The following is a 15,521-nucleotide window of genomic DNA, read 5'->3' on the forward strand; positions in this document are numbered from 1 at the left end:
CAGCTGATGGACACAAGTGCCTGGCCTCCTGTTGGCAGCCTGCTCTTCTCCACTGAAAGTCTCCTGCCTTCTTGCATCTGGCTCTTCAAATCTTTAAGTGAATGTATGCTCCCCGCCCCCCAAACAGATTACCACATTAAAATGATCTTACTGGCAACATATTCCCTGTGCTTCACATTTTCTCTAAAAACGAGTTGTTACAGCATCCTTTGGGTTTCTTTAATGTCATTTTCATTTTTAAAAATCACCCAAGCATCTATGGTATTGGAAATTGAAGGATATCATCCAACTGTATCAGATTCTTCACCTCTACAGGGAATATTCTCTGTGCACAAACAGCTCTGAAGTACCTAATGGTATGCATATAGCAGACCTAGACTGATTTAATAAAGCATGAGCAGCTTGGCGCAGGAACTACCTCCTACAGATATTAATAGAATCAGACAGAGATGGAGAAGCTCATCAGCTAGGTCATCTCCATTTACCTTATAGCCATATTACGACTTATTTCTGCTTGTAATTCATCTTACATAGCTTAACTAGATGGGGGGGGGGCTTTTTATTGTTTGGTTTAATGAATACAGATTAGCAAAACATATATTATTTGACTATTAGCCTTAAGTAATCACAAGTCTTTCACGCACACATACACACACACTGGGTTTCAGATGTTTGCTAAGAAAATATTTATTAGGAATGGAAATTTAACAGAGAAAAACACAAAACATTCACTGGACTTTAAATATAGACACTAAATTTTTTCACAGAATCTCTTTTAAGGAAAAACACAAAATGAATGTAAAGGTTTTTGTTCATACACTGGATTACACACAAGCGAAAAAACCCTAACCCAACTCCCACAACTTTATAAAGGTCACAAGGCATAGAAAACTGCATTTTTTTGTCATTGTTGTACTGTTGTGTAACAAGCCCTTAAAAACAAAAAGTGATTTCTTTTATTAAAAAGTCATTAGAAAATGTATTATATCTAACAACACTATCATATTAATTTATATTTTGATAGACTTTACATAATAAAACCCTATGAATAGAGGTACCTGTGTCACACAGATAGTCTACCTTATGGAGAAGAGAAAAATTATCTGTAGTAGTCTTTTTAATATATAAAACACTAATTTGTGAAAATAAGGTTTGACACATTAGTGTCAAGTTAGGCTGAACTAAAGTTCATTTCATTAGCTTGTATATCACATGAATATTCAAGTAACTAATTTTTCTAAATTCCACAAGAATTGAGTTGTACAGTGTCTTGTATGGGTGTTAATTTAAAAATGATTTCAGTTCCAACAATATAATTTATATGAAGACTATCGTGAAACTACTTGATATTGCAAGAAAATCCTTCAGCTAATAATTTCCTCCCCATGTGTAAAGTAAAAAATCAGTTGTGTTTTGTATCAGAAAATCATTAGCCAACCATCAGCTAGAGTATATTTTTCTCCTTTATATTGCATATATCTCCCTTAATTATATTGTGCTGCAAGTTCAGTTCTGGAAAGGAATAAGAACTTTCCAAGTCCACCAATTCTGAAAGTAGGGGAAAAGGTGCCAGCTGCCTGCTTTTATTCATAACTAACTTCCTAGCAGCTATATCATGGGCAGACAGCGTATCTCCAGCAAGACAATCTGCACTAACTAAAATTTTGCCTATTGCTAAAGAAGCAGGACCCTACCAGAATAAAGGTTGGTAACAGTTGGTTAAATCTCATGTAGGAATAGGTTCAGCTGAGCATGGCATAATGAGATTGCTACAGTCAAGCAATGGTATAAAAGACAACCTTGTATGTATAGAATGGATCACCAGTGCCAAATGGCTTTTAAAAGCCCTGGAAATAGTAGAGGGTTTTTTGTACAGGATCCATTTAGGGTTAGCAACTGACAGTTCCCAGGCACCAAAGATCTGGTCTGTCAGTTGCTAACTTGCCTCTCTTTAATTCCACATTTCTTGCTACTGTTGAGAGATATCAGAGGCCAAGACTAATGTACCCAAGGGTGACAAATCTCTCCAATGTCACCCTTTTGGCTTTCCCAGCTGGGTAGCTGTTTCAGAAGCCAAGAAACAGTTTAAGGGAACTAGAAGACTGTGCAAGTGACAAAAAGGTCATTTCTAATCTGTCACCCACTCCCTTAGCTTCCCCAGTCACTTTAGTTAGAATGGAGAGGAAGAGGGAAGATTAATAGTTGGACATGGAAAGACTAGTCGTTGGGCTGAGTATATTTAGACCCCTCTCACTCCCTTGAAAAGGTGGCTGTTACGAAAAGAAAAAAGCTCCAAGAACTTTATATTTTATCTGAAAGTGAATGTATAACAAGAGTCACAAATAAAGCTAGAACACAATCTTCTATTTATCACCCCTGCGATGTCAAAGTTGTTGTTGTTTTGTCCCCATGCTTCAGTGTGGTGGCTAGAAAAAAGGAGTGAGATGGGAATGTGCACCCCCATTTCTGCCCCAGCCCCCCGTGGTTATAAATAAGTTAATTTCTAATGCTTGATGAATAAGAGTGAAAAGGCAGCAAGGGGGGGGAAACTGAGAGGGAGTATGTTCTTGCTGAAATGTGGCACAGAACAAGCTCCCCAAATGTCTTACATTTCTAAATATTAATGGCTGGAATGGTGTGAATATTTGGACTCTAGAGTACTCTTTACATAACTAGGACTCACTCACTCACTAGTCTTGGTCAGTGGCTTCCGTGATGCAGACAGCTGGTTGATTTAATATCTCCAAGTGGGCACTTCAAAAAACCCACAACAGGAGACTGGAATGCAATCTATAAATCATGCAGTGTTTTATATGCCTGTGATAATTTGGTAATACATGCAAGACAATGAGTAGTTAAGACATATGAAAGTAGCAATAGTTACAAAATTAGCAAAATTTTCACAGTGTTCTTACAGCCTTTACTTTAAAAACACAAGTGTATCACTTACCACCACTATTGCTCAAACATTGTAAAATTGTCTCTCAGCCATGCAAATCACTTTGAAAAGGTAAAATAAGTAAATGACATTTCTTGGCATATTTAGACAGTGAATGCAACTTGAATTTAAATTTTGAATTCTACCAGTTCTTGCAGCTAATTACTATTTCTCATTGTTCTGCAGTTAACATCTTTTAATCTCATTTATATTCTGTGAGTGCCAAAGAACTAGCCAGATCCACAAAGCAGAATCTTGACAGATGTCCCAAACTCTTGAATAAGCAGAAGCTAGAGAAAGTTGATTTCCCATTTCCTGGCATTTTCACCATTTTTTATTCTCACTCTGTGAACGTTAACTCTGTTGTAGTTACAGCTTTGCCTTTCAGAAATATTACACTGTCTGGAGAATTTAGACTTGTCCATTGACAGATAGTTTCTCACCCAAAATAAGAAAAGCTCACGGTACCATTTTATCCCAGTTTGCAGGTTCAATTTGACACCACATCACCATCATTACAGCCAACATTACCCCATAAAACAAACTCACTTCACTGTCACGCACAGTGGGAGAAAGCAATCTGTCAGAAACTATGCCTTTGTATCTAAGGAGATAATCCAGCTTCTCCTTTTCTCATTTCATAAATTAATAAGTTGTTAATCATAATCACAAAGATTAAGCTATTAAACAGAATTCAAGTTTAGAAAATTAAGAATAAATTAGTTACAGCCTTGTAAACAATTGCTCTTTTGTGTTACATATTTGGAAGAAATCTTCCTGTGTAGTGTGAGATCAGACATTACAAGGCACACATTACACTTAAAAATTCAAAATAATAATAAAAAAACCCCAGCAAGTCTCTCATCATATTTTTTATGGCAAAATTGTGCTGTGGGATACTGGAAAACATAAATATAAATTTGTTTATATTACAGACATTTAAAAAGTCTTCAATGGCTGCACTATCTCTTGTAAAATATTTGTGCTATTTTATAGTGCTGTGCGATTTGAAATATTTGAAACAAATCTCAGATACTCTCCACAAAGCTGCCAGGGAAAAGGCCAGTTTTTCCATTTCGCTGCAATGTGCCTTTGAACCAACCATCTTCACGTTTTTTGTGTACAAAAACAACATCTCCTTCTTTAAGTTCAAGCTCAGCTTCACTCTGAGGAGGATACGATACCACAACTCTATATCTGCAGAGCAAGAAGATAAAAGTTCAGGTTTTTATTACAGAGACTGCCATTGTTTGCAAACAAAAAACAACTTGACACTTGCCAGATACAACTTGCAACAGGAAGCTGCCTTGAACTGTTCACATCCTTTCAAAAATAAGTGCATTTTCTAAACACAAAGTGCGTTAACATGGCAATGTCAAGTAAATACATACAAGCCAGCTCCACTGAATTCTCTGGGAAGATGTTAAATGTTAGGAGGTTTTAAAGACAATTTTTAAAAGTTGACACGTGGCTATTATACAATTTTGTTCAGCTAAACAAATTAAACTATAGTAAAGTTTCAAATTCAGTACCTGTGAAATTGAAATGCATATTAATAGCAGAATAGTAGCATACATGATGAAATAATGCTAAAGGAGTTCACCATAACTGGTAAAAATGTCGTCATATAAATACACTGATTATAGTTAGGGACAGAAATACAGCAAGGGAAGCAAAACCTCTCTCAAATCACTTTCAGCCCTCCAACTATTCTGTCTCAAATTCAAGTAAACATGCATTGAAATATGCAGGAGGTCTTAAAACAGTGCATTATCATTGGGTACACAGGTTTGTGCACTGATTTTGACCTGGGCGTGCTGATTTTAAAAACCCCAACAATACTCAGATGAAAGGTTATTCACAGGCAAACTTCTCACTGGGATTAAAACATAAGTGGTAAGCTATTTCACATGAACATCCAAGGAGGAAGGCTTTGTGTTATTCAGAATCAGGTTCAATTATAGAGCTCTAGAGAAAACATAAATGGCAATATTAACTATAGTTCAAATATATGCCTTAGCTGCCATATGCATGGAAATAATTGTTCTACAATCTTGCTTAGGTGAAAACTCAACCGGGAAATTACACATATGCATTGAAACCCCAAATACAAAAGCAGCCAAAATGTAATAACAACATGAAAAGTGCAGTAGCTTGTAACCTTTTTGTCCTTTTTGCATTAAATATATTTCCCCATAAATATTTGTTCTGATTCCGGCAAATACATAACTGCAAGTGCCACTGCAGTTTTTGTTTTTAAGAGGATACATACATTTTTATTAGGGACAGAGAACATGTTATGAGTTTAAATACATAATCTAAAATTAGCTTTCCCTCCCCGATTGTATAAATGTCTTATTATTTTGCCTGACTTCTGTTTATTAGCTCCAACCCAACTGAGTAGAAGGGCTAGAGACATGGTCTATAAATTCTGGTTCACCTTGGTAGTGAATTTTTAATCTACTAAGCGGCAGTGAAATCCAATTTCTCTATAGTACTGCAACAATATTGTATGCATTATTTTTTCTTTAAAGTTCCATCAGATTGAAGGAAGTTGTAAAACAACAACAGCAAAGACACAATTAAGGCCTTATCTAGGTTAATTGAACACATGAATTATTTTTTAACTTTTAAAATGCAATCTAATGCAATGTAATTCAGAAATAAGTATGAGGAGAGGCCATAGCTCAGAAGTCCAGCACATGCTTTGTGTGCAAAAGGTCTTTGCTAAAAAAAGAAGAAGAAAAAAAGGATCAGGTTAGCAGCTATTGTCAAAGGCTATTTGCCCTGCACAATTGCTCTCAGAGAACTCTTTGAGTGGCAGCCAGTGTGGGGGCAGGATTGAAGACTGTAGTACTGCCCAGAGAGCCATGTTTGCTTGCTTAATGGTTCAGCAAAGCCATATGGCTTCAACACACCCCGAGGGATGGGCTGGTGCCGTCATTATACATCTTTGGGCACCCGGTGAAAACTTCCATCTTCAACCAGGCTGTTGGCTTATTAATAGCCTATACCCTTTTAAATGTGCTCCTGGGAGGGAGGGAGGGAGGGAGGGAGGGAGGGAGGGAGGGGGTTATCGATTTGTGAGAGTATTTTGTTCTTGTTTTTATTGTGTATTTAGTGTTTTTATCTTGTACATTTATTCTGTGAACCACCCTGAGATTTAATAAATAATAATAATAATACCACCACCTGCTTACAGTTCAGCTATGTAGAAACCATCTCTCCTTCCACAGAATAATGAAACACTGATATCTATACGTAGTACATTTTTGAGAGCAGAAGAGAGGAAATGGAACATATCTCAGCAGGTCCTGTAAAAATAAATATGCATGCTTCCTTTTTGGCCAGAACATGGGATATTAGAGAGAATCCAAAACAACCATGCTTTCCACCCAGACCATCCTTGTAACAATGGAGAAGTCTCTAGTCAACAAATTGCTGATCACTGTCATGATCATTTCCTTTCCCTGAGTCCTCACAGCCCTTAGGCAATGTTGCTGTTGCAAATGGGGGTGGTGATGCTCTTTCCTTCTAAGCTAGACTAATTCCCTGCTCTTATCTACAGCACTGACTTTCCTGCTTTCCTCTGACATACTGGAGCTTGACAAAGGGGAGACTGGGCTTCAATATGATTATTAAGCATCTTTCCCAGCATCTCTTTTTCAAGTACTAGATGTCAAAGGAAAATTAATATTGCAAGGTTCGGAGTGCCATTCAACTACAGAGCAAGCTCTACTGATCTACACAAGCACCATTCCCTAACTCAGAAAAAGCAAACAGACTCCGTCAACTGAGAAACTACAATATCCCGATACTGAAATAAGAGAAAAATGCTACTATATGAGGAAACAGAAGCAAGGTTGAGAACTCAGGTGCCTGGCCTCCTTATGATAATTAAAAATATTGATAAGGGAATAACTGTGCTAGAAATCAAGTTTCAACGGATTCAATAGTATTTTAATTTTTCAACAGAGTTCAGTTCTATTAAAAAATAATGCTAATATACACAGAATTATGAACCAGAAATATTAAGGTTGACTGAACACCTAGTTTTAATATATGAAAGAGGCCTCCTCAATCAGACTGAAAGGGCTTTAGGAGTGTGTGAGAGGGTACTGACCTGGTAATACTTGCTGAAGAATAGCATACTATTTCAAAAAATAAAGTTCAGGACTGTTTCCATAAGTACAAAACAAGAGTGCTGATAGATCAAGGCACAGGCTATCCAGTTTAGCATCCTATTTCCACAGTGGGCAACTAGATGCTTATAGGAAGTCCATGATAGCTCTTTCCTGCATGTGTTCCCTCAGCAACTGCTATTCAGAAACAGAGTGTCCAGCCAACTAGGCTTTTTGGCTGGATCAACTTTCCACATCATTCCTACAACACAACTGTGCAGGAATCTATCGTGGAAAAGCTATATCGGGTATAAGCCAGAGATGTGGGGCTCTCTTACTGCCACATGCATGCAATTGTAGGTTGTAGCCACTGTCAAACTACTATTACGATTTCATTTCAGAAGCAACAGTACATTTCAAACCCAGGTTAGGTAAACAATGATTTTTTAGTGATCACAGGAACAATATCAGAATTCTATTTATAGCATTTTTACTGATTAGCATTTCTAGGCCGTTTGTAGCCGTTATTACACTTTATTGACTAGAAAATGACTTACCGTTCACACACAACAGGCCTACATTCATTCAGGATTGGAGCTAATGAAGAACAGGGCTGCCGTGGAGGGGGAGCTATAGGAATATTGGAATCCAAAGAACTTGCTTTCCGATGAGTAACATCTTGCATTGATGTGGAGGTTTCATTGTCCGCAGAGCAGGACTCAGCTCTTCCATGACTAGAAGCCGATGGAACTTCTGGTCCTACAGCACCTTGCAGGGCCAGCTCTGCAGCTGCCTGCTCAACTTCCAGAGTTGGTGATGATGGTGGTGATGCTCGAGGTTTGCGCTTGGTAGACGCTCCTGAAAGTAGCTTTAGCAAACCCTTTTTTTCTTTCTGGAAATAAATAAAAACATTTGTTTTGAAGCATGAATATTCACTGTGGAGGAAACATACCAATTTGCAGGCAACATATGAATCCTAACCATCCCTGCAAGTTCAGGGCTAAGCCCTGTTTGCCAAGGAACAATCAGGAGTGCACTTTAATGTTTCAATGGATCCTTTGCTACTGCATCTTTACCTGTTCCACACCTGATGTCACATATGACATTAGGTGTGGAGTAGGTGGGCACGGTCTTACAAAAGCAGCCTTGCAGGCTATATTAGGACCTCTGCCACACTTTCTTGGGCTCAAGAGCTGGAGGTTCCCCACTGCTGTCCTAAACAGCAATCCAACTGTACAATAAAACTGGTGGTACCTAGGATGTTGAAGTATACCTGAAATATTATCTACAAAATCCAATGAGAGAAGGAACATTAAAGTGTTCAATATTTTTGTTGCTTGCATGTTGAAAATATTCATCTCTGCTCTAAATATCAGAAGGGCCCAGGATACTGGAAGTGAAGTGTGGCACATAACAGAAGCAATGGAACTGTTATATACAAAAATGTCATCCATTTATTCACTAAAATTCTACTTCTGATATTTTAGTAACATCAGGAATTCCATTCCATTACAGTTGTTTTCCCTCCTAAAGGAACAAAAATCTGACCATACTTTACTTCTTACATAAAGAAGCCATGCCTGGCACTAGCCTAATTTGCTGTCACATCAAATCATAAAAATATATGGTTTAATGTGAATGAACAGCATTCTGGTGTTTGTTGCTCAAAGGTTCCTGGGCATTCCTCCCCTGCTCTTGCTGTGCTGAAGACAAAGCAAGCTGGAGTTTGTGTTGTCATGCCATCTAAACCCATGCTCATAGTTTGTTTGTTTCCTTTAAACTAAACACAAGCCAAGAACAAACCTTTGTTAATACTCATGGTTTGTTTAAAGATTCAGATGACACAAGGCAGACTCCAGCTTGTTTCAGCTATGGTGCAACAGAAACAGAAAAGCCAAAGGAACACTCTAGGAACTTTTGAAATTGTCTACTAGTCTACTGCTCATTCACATTATTTTAAATTATAGTTTAATGTGATACACAAAGCAAGCCACTATCTCGCACTAAAGGTGATAAGAATAAACTAAATGGCAAGCTTTGGAGTTACACCTAATAAAGAGTCCCCTCAATCTATTGGGTTATCTATTAAAGAAAAACATCCTGAGCGGCAACCAAAATGTCATGCTCACCTTGCCATCTCTATCTGATTTACTGACAGTAGTAATTCCTCCAGCTACTAATGTATTCTCTGGGGAAGCTGGAGCTCCAGGGTGAGCAGTCACAGTTCTCCCATTTGCATCTCCATCCAGAGATGCAGAAGTGCCAGGAGATGCTGTTGTACAAGCTAATGGGAGATTTGTCCGGTTGATATTCACAGCAGTGATGTAAGCAGCAGCATTAGAAAGCTGAGGTTGGAGCTGTTGGGAGGCAACAGAATGGTGTGGAATAATTACAGCAGCAGGAATAAGGCATGCTGAACTTTGAGCCTGAATGGGCGTCACGGTGGCTGTGGGTCTTTCTTGGCTGTGTATTGCAACTGCAATGAGAGGGGGAAACATAGTATCATGAGACTGAAAACAATACAGCATCCACTTGTTGTGTTATTTAAAAACTTCCCTCACACTATTAATTCCACAGTCTCAAGCATTAAAAATGGCATGTGTGGGTATTTCAGTATAGCAATCTAGATCTCCAAACCATCTTTATGGTATTAAAGATATCTGACCAGTACCTGATGCTATATTGAATACTATTGTACAGAGATAAAATTTATATGTAAATATAAATACTTATGATTCTCAGCAAATAATATTCATAGGCAGATTCTCTCTGACACTGGAGTTGGTCCATAGCCATCATGTACTACATTCCACCCATGACAAGATACTTGGGGCCTCAGAGAAGTTCATCCTGATCATACTATTACCTAAGCCAAGGAATAAAGCAATGTTTTACCTGTTCTAACTGCATTGCGAGCCTGGTTGACTGTCATTTGGCCAGTCATGTGCATAAGAACCTTGGTCTGTGGACTGGTTTGTATATGTGCAGCAGAGACCACAGCTGTTGGTACTGCACTGGCGTTCATTGTCACACCATTTCCCTGAAGTTTTTGCAATGTTCCTCCAGCAGTGGAAGTACTGACCATAGTCACCACCCTCCCTGTCTGACCAGCAGTAGATACAGGGACTTTTGCTTGGGACGCACTTGTCACTGCCCTGTTAAAAGTAATGCAAATAGTTTATGCACACCTTATTAAACCAAATAAGGCCTATTCTCCCAATCCCAACAAGCCACCACCACCACAGAAAATCTGGATATCCAAATGGAGTTACTTCCCCTTTTCTTTGTAAAAGATACTTCAACTGAAAGCCTCACCTTGTGACTGGTGCCACGTAATTGCCAGGGAACACACCAATTTTGCTTGTATGCATGGATGTTCCTTTGAACCAGCCATCCTGACAACGTTCAAACACCAAGAACATCTCTCCTTTCCTCAATTCCAGTTCATCATCTTTTCTAGGAGTATATGGATAAATAGCGATATACCTAGAAAACAAAACTGTTTATAATGGTCTGCAGGAAAAACTAGACAAAAAAAACTGTTCCTAAGCAAGTCATGGCTTCCCTTGCAGAGTGACTGCTGCTTGAAAATTGAGCCATGAGGGTTCATTAAGAATGGGAAGTAGCTCCTTAGGTAGTCACAGAAATTTCAATCAGAGAAATAGCTGCACATACAAAGAGTTATCCAAAGAATTCTGTCCCTAACTCCTTATCAAATGTCCAAATGTTGGTGACAGTTGAAGAGTAACATGTCAATAGTTGAAAGAACCATTCTTGATTTCATCTGTCTTCCGTCATTTGCATATATCCCTTGAGGGTCAATATAGAAGCCTACTTGTCCATTGGCTGGTCCAAGTTGTAACTAAGCTCCTACCCAGGAGACCTGATTTGGTCAAGAATCATTAACTATGTCCCAGGACTTTTGCCAGTGCAGAGGCCTGGTTCATACATAGTGTTAAACCACAGTTAACATTAACCATAATTAATATTAAGCATAGTTAATAAATAATAATCAATGCTGAGGCATCTGGCAGACAGTAACTTAAACCTCGATTTATTACAACTCAGAACAGTTAAAAGTACCAGCAAGAGCAGTATGATTATTTTTTTTTACATTCATCACTCATGGCACTGTAGCTTTTGGGCAGTGACACACATCTTTAAAAATAGTTATAGAGGAGGTCTGGGTTCACACATAACACTGTTATAGTTAACATTATCTAAGTTTTATACACCATCTACAAACCTTTACAAGCATAGTAAAGCTTTTGGATTCACACATGTTGCTACACCATGGTTTAATAGATTATGGTTTAGCATTATGTGTGAACGAGCCTGCTGTGTCAGGCAAAACCATTCCAGGGATTTTCTGTACCTCATATAATCTGCTATTGTTGTTCATGACCAGTCCTGGCATTAGCTCCAACTTTTCACCCCAGATGACAAGTCAAACATTCCTTGTCTATCCAAAAATACTTGAATTTTTTTCCTTTGGCAATTCTGCTCTTTGATACCATTTCAAGGTTATACTCAACAAGCTTTTATTTCACTTACACACTTGGTCTTGTCTGTGGGCGCAAATGTGCTATTTGCTCAGTTGATCCCGCTGCAGATTTTTGAGCTGCTCCTGAAGGCAGCCCAGCAGAGGTTGGAGCAATTATTGTAGCAGATAAGAGAGGTGGTGGTGGTAGAGGGGGATTCAGTGTCTAGAAATAAAATATTCAGAAATTTAATGTCATTTTGGCACTAATATTCAGCTGAAAATACACACAGTTACACACTCCCAAATTGACTTGGATCCAGTGGTCGTGAGTAGAGGTTCCACTGTACACCAATTTCTCCATTTTCTGATACAATGTAACGGGACAATCCCTTGTATTTATTTTTTTTTAAAAAAATTAAGCAACAAAGAAACAAGCTCAAAGCACTGCATCTAAATACACATTTCTTTTTTAATGACAATTTTATTGAATTTTTAAAACCATATTAAACTCTAAAACTAATACTCATTTATAAGAAAATACAAAACATAATTGTATAGGCAAAAGGAAAGGGAAAAATAGAGAAATAACTACTTAAGTCTCTTTATAACATTTATTTCATGAATATAATATCATTTATCCACACATTTCAATGCAAATTTGTGGCATAAATCCCAAAGTTTTTCAAACATATTTCCAATATTCAGTGGTCTGAAAAGGACTGCAATCCATGGCTGCTTTGAAACCAGAAGCTGTAATGCAGTAAGCAACAAATTTCAACAACAAGCCACCCAAACATTACTTTGTTTTTCTCTATGTTTTTAGCTGTTCTTATTTTTATGTGAGCTACCTTGAGTCCCTCTTAGGGAGAAAAGGCACGGCATAAATAAATAGATAAATAGTTAAATAAAGTAATAAAATAAAATAGCTGTTCCCTTTGACAGCAAAATTCCCTTTGACAGCTGGGATACAAAAGGTACCTCTTACTGTTTTATTTTAAGTGCCATTATTCAAAAATTAGGATTGAAAATTATGAGATAAGCAATGGAAAGAGCGCTTTTAACTGGCAGTTTCTAATGGGGCTCTATTCTTGGATCCCTTAGTTACTCATTTCATTTGTAAAACTTCAGACTATTCTCTATGTTGTTGCTGATACTTCACATTATATCAGAACCAGAGATACCCAGCCACTACAGATTATGAGTGTTCAAACCAGGACACTGGAAAAACACACAACCAGAAAATTTAATTACTATTTAAAAATGATGGGCATGCCTACTCTGCTACAGCCTACCAATCAGTAACTATACAGCAACAACTTCCACACACTACATTGACACAAAGGCAGCCAACCCATACAGGCTGACCTGCAGACAGTTTCATCACATTGCCATACCCACAACATGATAACTAGGCAGCAGCCACAGAGATCCATTAGGCATCTGTTAAAGCAGGAACAAATACATTCATGAGGTTGCTTGTTCCAATCGCCCTCCAAATAGAGTAAACAGGCAACCACAACAAACAAGGGAGATCCACATATTCAAAGCAGAAATAAAGGTTCTCAGGAGGCAGGTGGTTCCAATTCTACCTGATTTACTTCCTCTTTCCTTTTAAAGCATGGGTAGGCAAACTAAGGCCCGGAGGCCGGATCCGGCCCAATCACCTTCCAAATCCGGCCTGCGGACGGTCCGGGAATCAGTGTGTTTTTATATGAGCAGAATGTATGCTGTTATTTAAAATGCATCTCTGGGTTATTTGGGGGGCATAGGAATTCGTTCATTCCCCCCCCCACAAAAATATAGTCCAGCCCCCCACAAGGTCTGAGGGACAGTGGACCGGCCCCCTGCTGAAAAAGTTTGCTGACCCTGTTTTAAAGAGTTGTTTAATGAAAAGAGGCTGATCAGAGTAGTAGAGTAGTGGCAACATGCAAATGAAGTCACACACAGTCACTGGGGCCCTGGTTCAAACACCCTCAGATATTTGGATGCTGATATATCTCATATCCTGTGCTGTACCATAGCCAGGGGTTAGCATTAGCATTTTAGCATCCTTGGGCAAACTGCAAGGTGCTTTATAACTATCATCATCATCAATCTTTATTACGGTCCAGAGACCCAACAAAACATTACAAATCAATACACAGTTCATACAGCCTTCATAACTATCAAATGGGAATGTGCTTGTTTCCGGTCTCAGAGTATATGATTAAACCTAGCAGTTACTATCCTTCTAAAGCACTTAGGAACCAGGAAGTAAGAAATAGAGGAGTGGGATCAATGGTCTTATTTACAGAGTTGAAAGCTATACTACTCAATATAGAAAATAACCATTATATAGTTCCCTGACACCTGAATCCATATTACGTATTTCTAATCAGGTGACATGACTGGTTGGTTGGTTGGTTTGTTCATACACATAGATAAATACCCTGGGAAGTACTTTGCCCTTGATTAAGAGCTGTAAACACTTTCTAGCTCTTATCAGATTAGCAAGCATTAAATCAAGCTAACAAAGTTCAATAACTTGACTAAATGGGATTATTTATTCTGTCAATGCAAATTGAAACAGCTCAGAAACAATTAACCACTCACTACAGCCAAACATACACTTTGCATATTATGTATTGGAAAGTGTCAGAAAATAGAAGCTCACATACATCACTCAGCAGCAAATACATGGCAGTGTATATATAATAAAAGGTTTTACTACTTTTTACAGGTTTCTACTCCACTTAACAGCCCAAGGACTTTCTGTGTGACTTCCCTACATATTCTTCACAAGAATGATTTTCTTCATAAGACAATTCAGGTCATTTTCAAAATGTGAATACAAAATGTGACTAATATCCATCCTACAAGAAGCAACCTAACATTTCAGAAAATACGCATTGCAACACATTCTAGGAAACGTGCTACTTTAAAATTGTGAAACTAGTCCCATGAACCTGTAAAACCTCAGATTGTTTTTGAGTAGCAGCAACTAAAGCTGTGTGGCAAACTATGTTTCAAAAACCCAAGCCACCTCCTAACAATTCTATAATCAAGTATATATCCAACAGTTTGTATAAAATTTTCTTTAAAAAATTTAAAAAATACCAGTTTCACTTATGCACTCATCCGTACCATGGGCAGATTCCCTGCTATCACAGAGAACTGAACATTTATATTGCCTGGATTTCATTCAGTGCCAATAACAACAACAGAGTTAACCTATTATGGTACACCAATGAACTTTCATTATTCTGCAACATAAACTTTACAGGCAATGCACCAAAATGCTTACCAACCTCCATTCAGCTCAACCTGATTCTGTATTGATTGTTTAACAAATAACGTTTCTTAGAGAAAGGGTAGGAGGCGAAGAGGAAGAGACAGACTTCCAGTTTTGTTTTAATTCATGAACTTGCATATTTCTGCATACCTAAGGTGTCTCTCAAGCATGCAGAAGCCATGATCTGATTTTTGGATGACCTCATTTAGATTCTTGGTTACTGCACTTCACTATTAAAGGGAATAATTCAACATAGCACTTCATAATAGATTCTGGGTTTGAAATATTTTGGAAGCCACAAGAGTCTTTCAGTCCTACCATCAGAGCATGTATTATTTTCCAAAGGGGCAAAATTCATTATATAGAAATCAAATGTTCCCCCACAATACACCTCAAAGCAGCTTGCAAAAACTGTGGCTTCTAGATTTATGTAAAAACAAAGGGCAATTCAGATAAAACTACAACATAAAGTCAAACAGTACTTACACCAAGAGCAGCTTGGTAGGTTGCTTCAGGTGGAAAGGTAAATGAAGGCCCTGTTGTCACTGGGCTACTGGGTGGTGGGGTCACAATTAGCCCCGTAGTACTAATATGAACCTATCAAAACGTTAAAAAAAGTTAAACTCATTATGGGCCTATCAACAGATAAAATAACTACTGTTATGAATGGAGCATATGAACCAGTGGGGTTTTCCTAAACAGTGTAAG

At 38.0% G+C, this 15,521-nt stretch overlaps 1 protein-coding gene across 3 annotated transcripts in view; it reads right to left on the reverse strand.

Annotated features, from left to right (window-relative positions):
• Positions 1-662: 662 nt before the first annotated feature.
• The window catches only part of SH3RF1 (SH3 domain containing ring finger 1), a 44,075-nt gene continuing 29,216 nt past the window's right edge, over positions 663-15,521 (reverse strand). For all 3 annotated transcript variants that reach the window (XM_082237213.1, XM_082237214.1, XM_082237212.1), the window contains exons 6-12: positions 15,300-15,410; positions 11,614-11,765; positions 10,375-10,545; positions 9,955-10,214; positions 9,189-9,535; positions 7,617-7,951; positions 663-4,135 (exon numbers count right to left, since the gene is read on the reverse strand). In XM_082237213.1, coding sequence (XP_082093339.1) covers positions 3,967-4,135; positions 7,617-7,951; positions 9,189-9,535; positions 9,955-10,214; positions 10,375-10,545; positions 11,614-11,765; positions 15,300-15,410 — 1,545 coding nt within the window. In that variant the 3' untranslated portion in view covers positions 663-3,966. The remainder of the gene's footprint in view (positions 4,136-7,616; positions 7,952-9,188; positions 9,536-9,954; positions 10,215-10,374; positions 10,546-11,613; positions 11,766-15,299; positions 15,411-15,521) is intronic.

This window comes from Podarcis vaucheri (genome assembly GCF_965113315.1).
Source record: "Podarcis vaucheri genome assembly, chromosome: 9".
NCBI classification, from domain to species: domain Eukaryota; kingdom Metazoa; phylum Chordata; class Lepidosauria; order Squamata; family Lacertidae; genus Podarcis; species Podarcis vaucheri.